The sequence below is a fragment of the Eptatretus burgeri genome, chromosome 9 (assembly GCF_056783735.1).
Source record: "Eptatretus burgeri isolate ZD-2024b chromosome 9, Ebu_testis_v1, whole genome shotgun sequence".
Classification (NCBI taxonomy): Eukaryota; Metazoa; Chordata; class Myxini; order Myxiniformes; family Myxinidae; genus Eptatretus; species Eptatretus burgeri.
The window spans coordinates 85,834,444-85,853,580 of record NC_140969.1 but is presented as its reverse complement, the minus strand read 5'-3'; the positions used below and the strand labels follow the sequence as shown (position 1 = coordinate 85,853,580).

The 19,137-nt window shown below is 44.9% G+C and overlaps 2 protein-coding genes across 10 annotated transcripts in view; one reads left to right on the top strand and one right to left on the bottom strand.

Annotated features, from left to right (window-relative positions):
* Positions 1-19,137, top strand: part of LOC147020527 (choline/ethanolamine transporter flvcr2a-like) — a 121,434-nt gene that overhangs the window by 69,924 nt on the left and 32,373 nt on the right. For both annotated transcript variants that reach the window (XM_085895945.1, XM_085895944.1), the window contains exon 5: positions 2,574-2,677. In XM_085895945.1, the coding sequence (XP_085752071.1) occupies positions 2,574-2,677 (104 nt within the window). The remainder of the gene's footprint in view (positions 1-2,573; positions 2,678-19,137) is intronic.
* LOC147020526 (uncharacterized) overlaps positions 15,667-19,137 on the bottom strand; it is a 46,412-nt gene continuing 42,941 nt past the window's right edge. For 5 of the 8 annotated variants that reach the window (XM_085895954.1, XM_085895947.1, XM_085895953.1 and 2 more), the window contains one exon: positions 17,448-18,703. The gene's annotated coding sequence lies outside the window, so the exon portion shown is untranslated. The other 3 variants (XM_085895948.1, XM_085895949.1, XM_085895950.1) reach the window with 3 other exon arrangements.

Sequence of the window (19,137 nt, the reverse complement as noted above, 5' to 3'; positions counted from 1 at the left end):
CAGAGACATGAGGAGATCTGTGGAAGGGATGGGGTGGGGAACATGGGATATACAAGATGGATATTACACGGATTTTAAGGAAGAAAGCAGGGAATTTGAAGGAGGTGGATTTGGGGTGGATTAACGGAGGTAGAAAAGATTGAGGATTTGGATGGGGGATGATAAGAGGTGGTGGTGAAAAGGTGTTTTGAAGGCCTAGAGGGAAGAATGGGATTGAACAGAGTGAGGGAGTTTATTCCAAAGGAAAGCTACCATGAGTAGCTTTCACCAAAAGACAACGTTTCATTTATATCGGCGTTTCAGAGAATATGTTCACAAACATGAATCTTCATAAACAGCTGCGTGTGATGGGTGGAAAACAAAATTTGGCTCGGTGATTTAGAAAACACGTCAACATGGCAAACGGCTCGGAAATCGGGTGTTATTTGACAACTCGCTCAGGGTGATGGAGCATGAAACACTCGCTCAGAGCGACGGAGCACGGACCACTCACTCTGGGTGATGGAGCACGGACCACTCACTCTGGGTGATGGAGCACGGACCACTCACTCTGGGTGATGAAGCACGAACCACTCGCTCTGGGTGATGGAGCACGGACCACTCGCTCAGGGTGATGGAGCACGAACCACTCGCTCAGGGTGATGGAGCACGAACCACTCGCTCAGGGTGATGGAGCACGAACCACTCGCTCTGGGTGATGAAGCACGAACCACTCGCTCAGGGTGATGGAGCACGAACCACTCGCTCAGGGTGATGGAGCACGAACCACTCGCTCAGGGTGATGGAGCATGAAACACTCGCTCAGAGCGACGGAGCACGGACCACTCACTCTGGGTGATGGAGCACGGACCACTCACTCTGGGTGATGAAGCACGAACCACTCGCTCTGGGTGATAGAGCACGAACCACTCGCTCTGGGTGATGGAGTACGAACGACTCGCTCTGGGTGATGGAACACGAACCACTCGCTCTGGGTGATGGAGTACGAACCACTCGCTCAGAGCAACAGAGCACGAACCACTCGCTCAGGGCGATGGAGCATGAACCACTCGCTCTGGGTTATTTTATTGTGCATGTCGGAGTAAGCGTAATGTACTTGTGATTAAATAAAATATGTCAATCCACATGTTTCAAAAGATCTAGTTTCCCCGTCCATGTGTCTGTATCTTAGCCATGCATTTCCCCTTTCCCTGCATCCATGAACCTCCTCTGATGTAATCAGTCCTAAAGTGGTCTTTTTCCTCCAAGTTATAGTCATTTATTATATTTATAGTCGTTAAAGTTATTGTCAAGTCAATCCCCACTGTTTTGTCCTTCCCACTCCCGCCCCTCTTGCCTCATGCCCCCCTTAGTGTGCGTTGTATGTTAGCTCTCATATGAGCCTCGACAAGGTATATTAAAACTTTTAAAAATTGCAAGGCCCTGAGTGCAATCGTGGGTCACTCTAAAGGCACGAGTTAGGGCCCAGACAGGCCCATACATGGACATCCAGCAAGCGGAAGGTAAGCGGACCACTCGTGATATGGACAACCCCTGACTTACCCTGCCAATCAGTGCAGGCCAGCGATCTTTGCCTGATGGCCACACCTGCCAATGGTGACGTACCCCAGGCGGTCCGTTCCACCCCCTGGTTCCCAATAAAAACCAAGACACTGCACTGTTTTAAGTCAGGTCAACTGGTCTTGTCACCTCATCATCACCTGGTTGGTTCCTGCATTCTGGTCTTCATAGAAGCGCTCTTCTTCTTCTTCATGGTCAGAGCAAATCTCTCTTCATCCTGTGTGTTCCCTGAATGAATGGTAAAGTTATATGTTGAAGTCCATCGAGCTCTCGAGGGCATGTTGAGGTTTATTTTCGCATTAATTTGTTGCAGTCTGTGTTGCTGCTTGCGGTCATGCTCTTCTTCTTCCCAGAACATTTTATTGTAATAAATCACGTTTGTTAATGAGAACCTGTGTGTAGCCGCGGGCTCCTTAGCGCATAGCACATTAGCAAATAAAGCCGTTAGACGGGCACTTTTGGGTCTGCATATGAAGCGCCTCCATTGGCAGATTGCTCGACGGCTCACTTGGCCAATTCTGTTGGGTAAATTTTCCGCAACTGTGATTCTGAGATGCCGATTCAAGCCCAAAATACCCGGGCAGATGCCAAGACGTTTTCGTCCCCTACCCGTCTGGTGACTAATGAAGATCTGCTACCATAACAATATAATTCCAACATCCAGCTGCCAATTCATGTCACTGTAAAGTGTAATATCAACCATTGTGACAAAATAGAGCAAGATATTCTGACTGCTGTCTGCTGTGTATGAGCTTATCGATAATCACTTTCAATATCGACTTCTGGTATGCTATTCATACAGAGAACGAGAAGGATTAATCAATTATAATTCTCATGCCAAACAGACTTGTGACAGAAACCTGGGGCTCCGGATCCTCCCCAGACAGACTTGTGACAGAAACCTGGGGCTCCGGATCCAAAGGATCATGTCCCAGGTACCCAGGTGGTTTCTGTGGACGTGATCCCACCATTACATGTGCGTTTGGTGGAGATGTGACAGTATGTGCCAACAGGGTGAGGAAGTCAATGCTGGCTGGATTGGACTCACCATAGTGGTGACTGGAATCGTGAGCGCGTTAATCGCAGGCTTCTGGCTCGATCAGACACACACCTACAAGTAATTATTTCATAATCAAAATTTCTCTAAAATCAGAATCTCTTTTTCTTATTTTTTTTTAAAATACAAAATGCAGCAGCTGGACTGTCGCTGAACATTTTCGATCTGCTCATGTGTATACATTGAATGCATGCTACATTGACTTTTAAGGAGTTACCATTGTCCAAAATTTGACTCAACATGTTAAACATCTCATAGGTAGTTAAAGCCATTCCTTTCCACCAATAAAAGGGTAATGAACACTCAACATTTGGTACAACAACTGCTTTTGGTGGCCAAGACAAAATAGGAAGTTAATGCTTGGCTTAAGCTATCTCTATACATCATGTTTGGGAGATGAACAAATATTCAAAATATTTGGAACTAGCACTAAGGACTGGTGGAGGGATGCAATGGCATTTCATAGGATGGGAGGGCCAGAGAGGGAGTGGATTGGGGAGGGAGGAGTGGGGTGGAGAGAGAAGAAGGGAGGGAGGGGTGGAGAAGAGAATGGAGGTGAAGAGAGAGGAGAGGAGGAAAGGAGGGGGGAGAGGGGAGAAGGGCAGAGAGAGTGGAGGGGGGAGGGAGAAGTAGAGAGATGAGGAAGGGAGAAGAAGTTTCCTTCTGTATCCATCCTTTCCACCCCATTCCTCCTCACCCCATTGTTTGTTCAAGTGTCTCTCTAATTTGTCCTTCAACTGCGCTGCTTGTGTCCTCTCTCTCTCTCTCTCTCTCTCTCTCTCTCTCTCTCTCTCTCTCTCTCTCTCTCTCTCTCTCTCTCTCTCTCTCTCTCTCTCTCTCTCTCTCTCTCTCTCTCTCTCTCTCTCTCTCTCTCTCTCTCTCTCTCTCTCTCTCTCTCTCTCTCTCTCTCTCTCTCTCTCTCTCTCTCTCTCTCTCTCTCTCTCTCTCTCTCTCTCTCTCTCTCTCTCTCTCTCTCTCTCTCTCTCTCTCTCTCTCTCTCTCTCTCTCTCTCTCTCTCTCTCTCCTGTTCCTTTTGTCCTGTTGCGTCTTGATCCATTCAGTGTTCTCGCTCTTTCACGAGCTCCGACTCTGTGTACAAAAACTAGAACGACAATCTTCAACATCATAACATCGCCAGTACGCCTCTGCCCACATTATTACATCATTATGCATACTTGTACCAAGTTTGATTTAAATCCCTGAACACAAATTAAAAATATTAAATAATTCTGACTGCCAGACCATGTGTCCGATCAGGTTGAAATTTAAAACATATATTCCACATATCGACGAGATCATAATTTTGATGTTTCATATCACCTGAAGCATTTCAAGAGAAAGATTTTTTTTTAAAGAATTTCGTTCAAACCAATGTGGCTGCCAGACAATGTGACCTTTTAATTAATCATGAACACCCTGGTATTCCCAAGGTTTCCGGAACATGTAACTGAAGTTTCCCCTTGATTTGCCAAGCCATTGTAGAGAATAAGATTTTAAAATGTTTATTCTTCAAAAAAATCACAGCTGCCAAACCATGTGACATATGATATCATAGGTAGAGAACTTTTTGTTCCTCACACCTGAAATCCATCCATCCATTGGGACCATACTCTGGGCGGAGCATTGGTGTTGCCTCAGCAGTCTTTTGGCCAATTGGGCACAATCCTGGACAGGTCACCACTCCACGACAGGATACCAGCAAGCTGGTACTCATTTTGCCAACCTCAGAAGGATGACAGGCTGAGTCAACCACACCTGGTATTAATTCAACAGCAAGCAGGATTTGAACTTGGGACCCGAGGATTCCGACTAGGATTCCAAACCCACCACCAGCCATTAAGCCAACACCAGGCATACACCTGAAATGTTTCGCCTCAATCTGTTCAGCCGTTGCAGAGAAGAAGATTTTTTGAAGGTGGAATGTTAAAAACAATATGATGGCCAAACCACATGACCGATGACATCATCAATTTTCTTGCCAATTACAATTTAGCCGGAGATGACCCGAAAAATTTTTTATACTGATCACATAAAGCGTTTGACATATCCAATTATGACATCATAACGAAGCCACATATGACAGGTCAGGTATGGGAGCATGTGCCAGAACAGCGCGTCGCTGCGTCCACTTTCCACTGGTACTCCAGGGGCCTCCGTCTGGCCATCCCCCAGGCAGATGCCAGGCCCATCCCCATCTCCTTGAGATGCCGGTCAACCTGCTGCAACCACGAGGCACGTGGTCGGCCCATTGGCCTCCTCCACTCATGAGACTCCCTCGCTGAGAGAATCTCGTGAGCAGGATCAGCGTCAGGAAAACGAGCCACATGTCCATACAGCCGCAACTGACGCTCACGGACTATGCAGGAAACAAATCTCATCAGAGTCTCTCTCAGCAACTGCTCGTTGGACACAAAATCCGACCAGCGATACCTAAGTATTCTCCGAAGAGACCTGGTACCAAAGGAATTAAGTCTCCATCTCAGATCCTATGTCAGAGTCCAAGTCTCACATCCATAGAGCAAGACTGGAAGCACCAAGGACCTGAAGACTCAGACTTTCGTCCTCCCGCACAGGTACCGGCAGCGCCACACCCCATGATCCAGTGAATCCATGACTCCCCAGGCCTGACCCAGACATCTATTGACCTCTGACTCACAGCCAGCAGAGACATGAATATCACTGCCAAGGTAAGTGAATCTCTCCACGACCTCAACATCCTCACCACAAACAGACACAGACAGGACAGCAGCATCCAAGATGTCATTGAAAGCCTGGATCTTTGTTTTGACCCAAGAAATCCGTAATCCCAACGGCTCCGACTCCTCATTCAGCACCCCGAGGGCCCCCAAAAGGATATCTAAAGTTTCCGCAAAGATGATTGCATCATCTGCGAAATCAAGGTCCGAGATCTTGACATTCCCAAACGATGCACCGCAGCTTGATCTCTCCGACATCCTCCCTAGAATCCAGTCCATACAAGTGCTGAAAAGTGTGGGGGCAAGTACACATCCCTGACGAACTCCAGTAACAACTGGAATTAAGTCAGAGATGGTACCACCACATTTCACAACACTGTCAGTACCAGAGTAGAGTTAAGACATCAGATCGATCAGTTTTGGTGGCACCCCACGAAGACCAAGAATCCTCCAGAGGACATCCCGATTCACTGAATCGAACGCTTTACAGAGATCAACATAGGCTGCAAGCAGCCCCTGCCGAAACTCTCGTCTGCGTTCGGTGAGGACCCGAAGAGCAAGGATACGTTCAATCGTTGACCTCTTTGGTGTAAAGCCTGACTGCTCTGGACGCTGGGGCTCAAGCAGATGGTGGCGAACCCTATCAAGAATTATCCGAGCAAAGACCTTGCCCGGCACTGAGAGCAGCGTCACCCCTCAGTAGTTGTTGCAGTCTTGGCGATCACCCTTCCCTTTCCAGAGAGGGACAACAAGGCCCCTCTTCCAATAAGTTGGGATGATGCCTGTGTTCCAGGCAGAGCACAAAACTGCATGCAACGACACGAGTGCAGCATTTCCACCAACCTTGAGAAGTTCGGCATGGATGCCACAGATCCCTGGAGCTTTACCCCGATTCAACCGGTTCACCACAGCCCGTGTTTCCACAAGCGAAGGTGGACCACAGTTGATTGGAGGATCAGCAACAGGGATTGTAACACCATTAACGTCCAACTCGACAGCTGGTGGATCAGCTGGTACAACCGCTCAAAGTAACCGCCCAGTGTGCCTTCACTTTAGACACCTCTGTCAAGAGCCTACCACTCTATGCTCTGACTGTAGTGCTCCGAGGGATGGGCTTGGATTAACGCAATGAGCGAATTCCCCTGTAAGAGGGAGGAGAATCACCTGTCCACAGGTGATGCTCTACCCCCTCACAGATTCCTCGCACATAGGCCTCCTTGTCCACCCTTAGCGCATGTACAGTTTTATGCCTCAGCTCCCTGAACAGCTCGGCTCTGCCATTCAGCCTGGCCCTGCGACTCTGGTCAATGGTATCCAGTGTCCCTTGAGAGACAAAATTCTTCTTTACCCTGTGGTGAGTTCCAAGACATCCACCGGCAACATCAAGGATGGTGGTCTTGAAGGCAATCCACAACTTTTCAGGACCCCCCAAAGCACCCAGACCCCCCAAATGTACACAGCCTGTTCGCAAACTCCTCAGCTACCCTCTCATCCTTGAGGTTGCCAACATCCAGCCTAGGCTGGGATGGTACCATTCTCCAGGATTTAAGGTGCAGCTTTGGAGTTGCTACAACAAGCCAGTGGTCAATATTGAGGAACTGAGCACTCCGATAGACCCTGCAGTTCTGGATCATCCTCCAGCGACCATCAACGAGGACATGGTCAATCTCCTTTTCCACATCGCCAGCGTTGGAATACCAAGTCCAGCGATGAGCTTGTGGGCGCTGAAACCATGAACCAGCCACCCTAAGTCCATGACTTCTTGCAAAGTCAAGGAACTTAGTGCTATTCTGGTTCATAGTTCCTGACCCATGGGGACCAACACACACCTCATAACCATCCCTATCAGTTCCAGTCGATGCATTGAAATCCCCCAAGACTAGAAGTGTATCTCGTCTGGGGCACTGATCAACCACAGACTCGAGTGTGGCGTAGAAGGCATCCTTCACGGTGAGATCACTCGCCTCAGTCGGAGCATAAACAGAGACCAGGGAAATGAAACCTAAGGAGTGACGAATTCTTAGTCTCATAATACGCTCGTTGACCGGTGTTTCGTCAATTATCATTGGGGTCAGCTGATTGGACACAGCGACAGCAACTCCTTGGGTATGGTAACCATCAGAGCGACCAGACCAATAGTAGGTGTAACCACCCACCATTATCTCGCCGCAATCCGGTCTCCGAACCTCAGAGAGCGCTGCAATACCGATGTCCAAACGCTTGAGCTCAGATGATAACAGAGACAGGTGATCATCCTCTCTTAGGGATATGACATTCCAGGCACCCACCCGAAGGGACCGCCTCAGGTTAACCCAAGGAGACCGCCGTCTGGTGGACGACACCTCAGCACCACTCCAACACCCTCTCCCGCAATCTGACCCAGGAATGTTACCCCGTGGTTTCCCTCCTATCATCAAAGATTGGGGGTCCCGAAGGCTTTGCCCCAATCCCGTCATCCACTGAGCTGTTATGTGAAGGGAAGTTGCACAGGAGGTACTCCTACGGAGTGGGTTTTCAGATTTTTTTTTTGCGTTTTTGTGTTTTGCGGAATGAAGGGTTTTACGGTGGCCGGAATGTAAATCCTGCCACCAACCTCCTAATTAAAAGTAACCCAACTGCAGGAGGACGTCCACAGACACAGTTGGGCACTCGATATGGATGGCAGTTGGCTCACAAGGAGCTCCTCCGCCCTTTGACAGGTTTTGTTTTTAATCCTGCTGGGTGTCCATATCCAAACAGCCTCCTCACCAAAAAACCTGGTGGGGCAGACGGTTTAGTCACCGACAACCCGACCATGGAACAGGTTAGTACAGGTTTACATGGTACCTGTAGCAGGTCACAGATCTAACCTGACCTGACCTAACCTGACCTGACAGATCTAACCTGACCTGACACATATGACATCATCAAAAAATCATGCTTCTTTCCTGTGGGGAGTACTTCACATGTGCCAAGTTTAAATTCTTTCCATGGAGCAGTTTTGGAGATACAAAGGTCCAAAGTTTTTCATTTTTTTCCATCGCTGCCACACCACATGACCTATGACATCATAGTTATCACAAAAACATTCTATATGTTATCAGAAAAAGTTATCACAAAAATATTACCTAAGCACATCATTGGTTTTTCGAGATCAGATCCAAGATGGCCGACTGGCGGCCATTTTGTTACTTTAACGTGTAGCCAACCATTTATCGGACATGCATGGTCTAATTTTGTTCAAAATTGGCACAAGCACAGTACATGACGGCCAACACACGCAACTGATTTTATTTTGCAATCTGATCAAAGATGGCCAACTGGTAGACTGGCAGCCATTATAGTTGTAAAAAAGCCGGCATGAACACATCCTCAACCATATCTCGGACATGCATTTAGGCCTCAGTCACATTTGCCACGGTGGCCGTGGGGTCTCTAAATCTATGGCCACGAGCAATTATACGGCGGCCGCAGTATTTCCACGGTCACACAATGTAGCAGTCACATATGTCTTTATTTTTCGGGGAGCCGCACGGCGTATTTATAAATTGTGGAGACCGAAATGTGGGGGCGCCGTACGGTCTTTGATTTGATGTCGCACGGTGACCTTAGGGCGTTCCTGTGGCGGCCATAGAATTTTCAAGGCAGACGCAAGGTGCCCGCAAGGCGACCGCAGGGGGGCTCTGAGGCGAACGTGCGGCCAGACGGACGGTAACGAGTGGGTTCTTTTATTTTTTTTTACCAGTTCTTTTGTTTCGGCTTGTCGAATTGCTACGGCGAACGTAGAAATGAAAAAAAGTTATAAGGCCTAAGTTACATTTGCCACGGCGGCCGTGGGGTCTCCAAAATCTACGGCCACTAGCAATTATATGACGGCCGCAGTATTTCCACGGTCACACAATGTAGCAGTCACATGTTTTTATTTTCGGGGAGCTGCATGGCGGATTTCGAAATTGTGGAGACCGAAAACGTGGGGTTGCCGTACGGTCTTTGATTTGATGTCGCACGGTGACCTTAGGGCCCGGTCACACCTTGACGTTTTAGCCAACGTATGCCGATTTTTGAATTTTTTTTCTAAAACGCTGGCACACGTTGAATACGTTATGGGTAAGTTTTGATAACATTGAGAGCACGCTGAAAAACACTGCCATACGTCGTTGTACACTGGCTTTAAACGTTGTACTTTTTGGTTGTCCTCAAATTTTTTCATGCTTGAAATTTCACGACGTATGCCGGCGTATGACTCACACGTTCCGCTACGCTGGCCACAAGTTGTATGCACGGTCTGCGATCGTTGACAGACGTCAACACATGCTACTTGTAAGTTAATCATAAGTTGAGACACGCCGAGGTAATGTTTAGCATACCCGAAACTTATTTCTAACCTATGATTAACGTGTTGTTGGCACGTTACGCGATCGTTGCCACACATCGACAGACGTTACTTTTAAGTTACTCATAGGCTGAAAGACGTTGGTATAACGGACCCCATGGTTTCCCTCCTCTCATCAAAGATTGGGGGTCCCAAAGGCTTTGCCCCAATCCCGTCATCCACTGAGCTGTTATGTGAAGGGAAGTTGCACAGGAGGTACTCCTACGGAGTGGGTTTTCAGATTTTTTTTGCGTTTTTGTGTTTTGTGGAATGAAGGGTTTTACGGTGGCCGGAATGCAAATCCTGCCACCAACCTCCTAATTAAAAGTAACCCAACTGCAGGAGGACGTCCACAGACACAGTTGGGCACTCGATATGGATGGCAGTTGGCTCACAAGGAGCTCCTCCGCCCTTTGACATGTTTTGTTTTTAATCCTGCTGGGTGTCCATATCCAGTAATGTTTAGCATACCCGAAACTTATTTCTAACCTATGATTAACGTGTTGTTGGCACGTTACGCAATCGTTGCCACACGTCGACAGGCGTTACTTTTAAGTTACTCATAGGCTGAAAGACGTCGGTATAACGGATCGTCCTTGCGTCAGCGTCGTTGTACGTTGGCTTTAAACGTTGTACTTTTTGGTTGTCCTCAAATTTTTTCATGCTTGAAATTTCACGACCTATGCCGGCGTATGACTCACACATTCCGCTACGCTGGCCACAAGTTGTATGCACGGTCTGCGATCGTTGACAGACGTCAACACATGCTACTTGTAAGTTAATCATAAGTTGAGACACGCCGAGGTAATGTTTAGCGTACCCGAAACTTATTTCTAACCTATGATTAACGTGTTGTTGGCACGTTACGCAATCGTTGCCACACGACGACAGACGTTACTTTTAAGTTACTCATAGGCTGAAAGACGTCGGTATAATGGATCGTCCTTGCGTCAGCGTCCACGGCCACGGCCAGGACACTTATTTGCAGCATTCTTCAAACTTTTCTTCGGCATGACGAGGATGTTCACACTTCGATGTCTGGCTTGGCTATGATTCCAATTGTCCATCGGCAGCGTCTATTTAAAATAGTCGAGTTTGAGCGTTTTAACACGTTCAGAAGAAACGCTTCAAATTTCCAAACCCCAGCGTCAAAAAACAAAGGCGAGTGACAGCAATTTAAATCGTTCATTGTAAACAATGAAAATAGTTGAGTGGGACCGTTTAAAAGTCGTTGAGTGTAAAAAAAAATCCAATTGTTGAGCGCAAGCGTCTACTTTCAATAGTGGAGATGCAGCCATTTAAATCGTTGAGTGGCAGCCTATGAATAGCAAACCCTACGTCACCGGCAAAGATAAACTGCCGCACGATATGGATAAGTTAGGCTATCGTTGGGCATAGTTTGTGAACGCCGGCTTCACGATAATTATTCGTTGATATATCGTATCTATAAGTAATCAAAGCGCTCTATGCACATTATTAGTTCATTGTGCATTTGTCCAACCCGTTATGAATAGACCTAAATCGTAAAAACAAGCCATAGCTCATTGTTGAAAAAGCCCCATAAAAAATTAACCGCGAAGAACTTCGAACAATAGTGCAAAGATGTCTCCTACCCGTGGACACGCGGACGCAAGGACGATCCATCATAACCCACACCCTCCCCCTCACACTCACCTACTACTGCCAACATTAACAAACTACTACTAACACTAATACTAATACAGATACTGATACTGATACTGTTACTGCTGACATGGACATCGACTCAAAAAGGACTCGAAAACACTGTTGGGTTCCCCTTTTATGAGCAGCATTTTTATATACCAATTCCCAAAACCACTGGGAACACGTCTTTATATGGCAGTTGTAAGCTAGAAACACGTTAATTTATTTTTTTGTCGACCGGAAGACGTCATTGGAATACGTCTACATACGTCGATGTGTGTTGGGACTACGTAAAGAATTGGTTCAAAGCACGTCAAACATAAGTTAGAAATAAGTTTCGCGTAAAAAAGACATTACCGCAACGTGTTTCGACTAATGAGTAGCTTATAAGTAGCCTTTGTGGACGTGTGTAAGCGTCCGCATATCGTGTGTACAACTTATCCCCATCGCATGCGGAACGTGTGTCATACGCCGAGTACGTCGTAAAATTTTAAACATGTTTAAAATTTCTTGACATAGTCTACTTACTACGACGTATGATAGCGTACTTTAGCGTTCTACTCACGTATACCAAACTTACCCATACCGTATTCGACGTGCCCCAACGTTTTAGACACATTTTTCTTAGGCGGCATACGTTGGCAAGATCGCCAAGGTGTGACCGCGATGTTGACACTTCCATTTCTACGGCAGTTATGATTCGAATCGTTGTGCGTCAGCCTTTTAATAGGCTACGTCACGACATCGTCGGCGATGCGTGCAACGCGCTATGCCTAAGTTAGACTATCGTTGGGCATCGGTTGTGTAGGCCGACAACAGGTTCAGCATTCGTTGGTATAAGTTATCTATAACACAACGAAACGTTCTGTGTCCATTACCAATGCGTTATACATAAGACCAAGTCGCTATGAATACGTCCGAATCTTTAAAAAAAAACATCAAAAGTTCAACGTAAGCCAGCGTTTTACATACATTTTAATACGTTGCCATCGCTGGCTAAAACGTCAAGGTGTGACCGGGCCTTTAAGGGGGCCCTGCGGCAGCCATAGAATTTTCAAGGCAGACGCAAGGTAGCCTCAAGGTTCCCGCAAGGCAACCGCAGGGGGCCCAAAGGCGAACGTGAGGCCAGACGGACGGTAACGAATGGGTTAATTTTTTTATTTTATTTTTTACCAGTCTTTTTTTTTCGGCTTGTCGAATTGCTACGGTGAACATAGACATGAAAAAAGTTATAACTCCGCGTTATAATTCCACGGCGACCCCTACGGCCTGTAAAAGATAGCCAAACGGTGTAGGGCCAGCCTGAGGCCACCGCAGAAATTCTGCGGCCGCCGCATGTTTATGTCAATTCAGAGGGCGTACGGCCGCCATATCCTCACCGTAGAGCAAATGTGACTTAGGCCTAACTCCGCGTTATAATTCCACGGCGACCTTACGGCCTGTAAAATATAGCCAAACGGCGTAGGGCCACCCTGAGGCCACCTCAGAAACTCTGCGGCCGCCGCACGTTTCTGTCAATTCAGAGGGCATACGGCCGCCGTATCCTCGCCATAGAGAAAATGTGACTTAGGCCTTACCGATCTTGTTCTATTTTTTTGTCATGCCTCTACCATCAAGCATCGTTAATGAAAAAAATTTTTACTTCCAATTATCTTTTCAATTTCACCCCAACCACCTTTAAGTACCATTCACAAAAACTGATCAGACAGCATTTTCAACTGAATGATAATTTATTTTATACATTAATAAATATTATTAAATGTTATACTATTTGTGTAAATCAATATGTCTCCCCCAAAATATATGATCATTAAATCCCTTCTGTGCAAAATTTGCTTTCCCAATCAAAAACATCATACATGTCATGTGACCAACTATCTTACACAATATAACTGTGTGATCCACATCATTGATATTCATCACCGAATAACCCAATTATACGCAATCTTCCATGTCACATGACCACTCAAGTCAGTTACATAAAAATCTTGTAAATATGGGCTTGCCCTTTAAACTCAGTAAAGCAAAATTATTAAAACCACGTGGACTATGGCATTTTAGGTCTTTTTCTTCTTGTTTGTGATGCTATCAAATCAAACTTAATATACAGAATCTTCACAAACTACTCCAAAGTGATAAAGCTAAAAAAAATACAGATAAAATGTGAATAGGTTAGATTAACAGAGAAAAACAAGATGATTCTTAGTTGCATAAGTATTCAACCCTCTTGCCTAATTAACTATAAATCACTTCAGGAGCAAATTATTTGATTGAAAGGTTACAAAAAAGGTGTAATTGGTTTCACCTGTATGTAATCAGTGGTTTAACATAAAAAAATAAAGCTCCACAACTTATCTAAGGAGTTTTAAGGTGCAACTCACTTGGTCAACCAACAAGGCAAACATGAAGACCAAGGAGATTTCCAAAGAAGGCAGACATAAAGTGGTGGAGAAGTACTGTTCAGGTGAGGGTTAGTGAGGGTTATAGGAAGATTTCAAAGTCACTCATCCCTTTGAGTATGGTGAAATCCATAATTAAGAAGTGGAAGACATATCATACTACCCAGACTCCACCCAGATCAGGTCACCCATCCAAACTCAGCAGCCAGGCAAGCAGAAAACTGGTTTGGGATGTCAACGTAAATCAAACAATGACTTTGAAAGATCTGCAAGGCTCTTTGTCCAAGATGGTGGTCAGTTTTCATCAATTAACAATATCCCGTTTCCTTCACAAAGCTGATCTCGAATGCCACATTAATTTGAATGATGAATTATGTGGAAAAATATTTCCAGATTAAGTAATTTATTCATAACTAAAGAGATCAAGCTAAACACTTATAGTTGAAGGAGGTTACATGTGAGGAATACCTGCACAAAACATGCACAAATCAAAATTCATCGATTGCAAAAGTATTCAGCCCTTTCGGTCAGTTCTTGGTGGAAGTACCTTTTGTAACAATGACTGTGATGAGTCTTTTGGGTTGGTCTCTATCAGATTTGGCCAGTGAGATGGTGAAATTTTTGCCCATTCTTTATGTGAAAATTGCTCTAGTTCTGTCAAGTTTGATGGGGATCATAGATGGACTGCAATCTTCAAGTCTCACCATAAATTTTCAATTGGGTTTAAGTCAGGACATTGACTGGGCCAATCAAGAACATTTATTTTCTTCTTATTCAGCCACTCCAGTGTGGCTTTAGCTTTGTGCTTCGGATCCTTGTCATGCTGAAGTGTAAATCTCCAACCCAGTTTCAGATTCATGACTGACTCGAGCAGATTTTCATCAAGGATTCTCCTGTACTTTGCACCGTCCATTGTCGCTTCTATCCTGACGAGCTTGCCAGTCCCTGCTGATGAAAAGCAGCCCCATAACATGTTGCTGCCATGACCGTGCTTTACAGTAGGGAGGGATGGTGTTGACTGGTTGATGTGCAGTGTTGGGCTTGCGCTAGATGTAACGCTTTGAATTTAGACCAAAAGTTCAATTTTTGTCTTGACTGACCACAAAACTTTTCTCTACATGCCTACAGTATCATTAAGATGCTTTTCCGCAAACTTTATATGAGTTTTAGATGCGACTGTTTCAGTAATGGCTTCATTCTTGCCACCTGTCCATAGAGGTCAGCTTTGTGAAAGGCACGGGATATTGTTGATTGATGAACACTGACCTCCATCTCGGACAAAGAGCCTTGCAGATCTTTCAAAGTCATTGTTGGATATACAGTGACATCCCGAACCAGTTTCCTGCTCGCGCAGCTGCTGAGTTTGGATGGGCGACTTGATCTGGGTAGAGTCTGGGTGGTATGATAAATCTTCCACTTCTTAATGATGGATTTCACCATACTCAAAGGGATAATGAGTGACTGAAATCTTCTTATAACCCTCTCCTGAATGGTACTTCTCCACCACTTTATGTCTGACTTCTTTGGAAAGCTTTGGAAAGCTCATGGTTGCCTTATTGGTTGACCAAGTGAGTTGCACCTTAAAACTCCTTAGATAGGTGGGGGCAGAGGCAGCGTTAGCGGCGTGCATACCATACAATTGCTGTGCATACCATGCAATTGCATGGGGCCCCGAGATGACAAGGGATCCCCACATGACTGATTGTGGTTCATAATCTTTCGAGACAGGCCCCCGAGGGTGGGGTCTCACTTTGCAGATAAAACACATCAACGTGTGATTGGTGATAAACATAGCACAAAGGGACCACTCCATCTCAAGGAAAGAAAGCACTGTCACGTAATTGACCGATTAAAAATGTGTTTTCATAATGCTTCACGAGACAGGATTATTACAAAATTAGGGGGTGAGGTTAGGTTAGTTGAGAAAGCAAGTGGAATAGTAACTACTTTTAATGTATACAAATACAACAATAATCACAATAAAATTTATGTGATTCCTCATGTTAATACATATCGATATTGTTGAGGAAATCCACATTGCAATTTATTGTACGATCACAAAACAACCCTCATTAGTAAGTGCAATAACCCATGCAAAAAGTGGAACATTGCAATTTTAAAATCAGAGTTCCTGTACTGAGGATGAAGCAAAACTACCCCAGCGGTGCTGGAAAACGGAAAAAGCTCATCATTGGGGGAAAAAAAGAGTGAAAAATCACCCGAAATTAACTTTTTTCATTACACAAATTGCAGAACCAGACAAGGGTCCTCGGCTGAGCATATGTACTGAGATGTGTTCCATTACCAAGCGGCTAGCTAGAGCTTACCAAGTGGGATAAGAGCTCAAACAAGCACTCCAACGAAACGGCCGATAAGGAACGGCTGGCTAGGCAAGCGATAGCAAGCTGATTGATAATAGAACACACCTCATGGATCAGCTTTTTGAGTGAGTTTGTGTTTACCGCTGGCTATGAGATGAGGGGATTATGGTTATTCTATTCACGTAAAATAATTTGAAATTTATGGAGGAGAGCGGATAGGGGGGATCACGTTATTCTTATTATTCCTGCCTATTATTGTCCTATTATTACCCTCGCTGAAGGAAAGGGTATTGCATTTGGGTCCGTTTGTCTCTGTCTGTTTGTCTGTCTGTCTGTCTGTCTGCCTGTCTGCCTGTGACTTGCAAAATCGATGATTTTTTAAGTATATTGGTCAGTCGATTTTGTTATTCTGTCTGTCTGTCTGTTTCTGTTTGTCAGCTACAGGTCATAATTTCAAACCGATCTTCACGAAACATCACCACATGGTAGAGTTTGTCATAGGGAAGAAGAGTTTTGTTTGAGGTCAAAAGGTCAAAAGGTCAACATAGGCCAAAGGTCAACAACTTAGGTGAGATTTCTAAAATCCTAAATTTTCATCCGATTGACTTGAAATTTGAAGAGAATTTATATTTCATGTCAATGAATTCAAGCAGCCAATTGTTTTTTAGGTCAACATCGACCAAAAGGTCAACAACTAAGGTGGTCTTTCTAAAATCCTCAATTTTCATCAGATTGACTTGAAATTTGAAGAGGATTTAAATTTCCTGTCAATGAATTCAACCAGCCAATTGTTTTTGAGGTCAACATAGACCAAAAGGTCAACATAGGCCAAAGATCAACAACCTAGGTGAGTAGTATAGATAATAGGAGTTCTGAGCCACCTTGTGTTTAGAGGACTCCAGAGCTCTGGGAATGTTCCCAGCCTTACTTCGTACCCCACCCCCATACCTATACCTACGGTATTAAAAGGGCTTCAGCATAGATAAACAATTTGTTGTCACCCCAGGGATGCTCACCCTCCTAAACCGGCCAGGAGCGATTGCCTTTTCGAGGGATACTCTCCCTTAGAATACACAACAGGGTATAATACTTGCAAAAAATCAGTGTTCGTGGTTGATGTACGAGAGAGGTACTATCTGTAGTAGTATTATTAGTTCAATTATCAGTGCATTCCTGCTATTGTAGACATCGCTGCATGATGACGTCATGTGTTGGGACATCTTTTTTCATACTTTGAATGGAAGCAAACACGGAATATTTTTGCTTGTAACAGTCATTACAAATTCTGGTAAGCAAACATTGAGTTATAAGCAACACATCACTGTCTGTGAAATGAAAGCGAGAGAAGAACCTTCAGAGTGTAGGCTTTATTCCATTTGATTGAAGCCGCTTCTACGGGCACATCAGGGAATACAGGTGCAGCAAGGAGTACATAAGCAGTAATGTATACACGTGCAACTAATCACCGCAAAATAAATCAGTATAAGCACGGAGTCCGATATATTCTCAATTCTCACCATTCAACGAGCACCAAGTGAACCGCCGCCGTAAATGACAATGCCCCTGGGACAATCCCCCCGACCGCGCGGAATCTTGGCTTTATCTATTCCGTGCTCGAGCCGTGCGACATGTGATCACACGTCACGTCCTTCAATTCACCACAGTCTGGCAGACAGAAAGTAACTGCGTTTGACATCCCACAAAGTTTTTTTGAAATGAAATATCACTATTTTCTTTCCTCTGCATCATATGGGAATTAACATACCTTCATTGGGCGGTGTATATTAGACAGCTGCTGTGATTGCTGCAGCCAAAACATGCATTCTGTGGGTGACCTTTGAGTTGCAATCAAAATGTTACTTTTTTTTCCTCAAAACGGTATCTTCATTTAATGATAAAAGATGCGTTGTTCAGTCTTCAAATGTACATGAGGCCTTTAAAACAATCTGAGCTACATGGAGAGAAAAAGATGGTGGAGATTTCTGGATGGATGGATGGAGGGCATGGCCTGTAGAATGGGCAATGCTTATGACCCAAAGACAGATAGACAGACAGACCCACAGACATGAACTCAACTTTGTATATTAGATTATTACTATGCTATTATCATTATTCTGAGATCTCCTTGGAAAAATGGCACTTATTCTTCTTCTTGTGTATGGCAGCTTGGCTGCTGAGTAGCTATCATTTTGTTGAGGTGTGGCTGTGCCACTGATGCTGTGCCCTTCTACCAGTACACTGGTACTCATTTCGCCGACCTCGGGAGGATGACAGGTTGAGTCAACCCCACCTGGTGTTAATTTAGTGGATAACGGGGCTCGAACTCAGGACCCTAAGATCTCAAGCCAGTCACCCAAACGAAAAATGGCACAATAAGGTGGAACGAGGCTCAATCTGTGAGATATACACACCTTTCCAATGCAGAAAAAGGCAATAGAAAACATGGAAATTTCTCCGGATCTTTTTTGCAATCAAGGCTAAAGCAACATAGGTTAAACGAGTGTGAAAATAACACAGAGTCCTCTTACTCGTGAGTCGTGACAATTGAAGGTTCTGAAGTATCACTCGTAATGCCCTCTCTCACCACCACTGGAAGCGACGCTACATGGTATATGTTTACAAAGATAATTTGCATCACACCACCTTCGGAATTCCTGGTGAGGGGGGGAGGGGGGGAAATGAAGTCGCTACAACCTTTGTCTTACGACCCGTAGTCCTTTTGTCAAGTTTAATTGGTTGAGATTGTATAAGTAATGACCGACTACATCAACGTCAGACAGACGGATGTCAAAATGTGTATATTAGTGTTATGACAGATTGACAGGGACACCCACTGGGCCATTACTGCATTTTGAATGGGGCCCCCAAATGACTAACATCTCCTCTGAGTGGGGAAGCTTAATTTTTAAGTCAAACCATGGATTTCATACAAGCAGGTGAAACATATTACACTTATTTTGTAACCTTTTGAACAAATAATTTGCTCCTGAAGTGATTTCGGGTAAATTAGGCAAAGGGTTTGGATACTTACTTATGAAAATGAGTCATCTGATTTTTCTCTGTTAATCGAACTTATTGACATTTTATC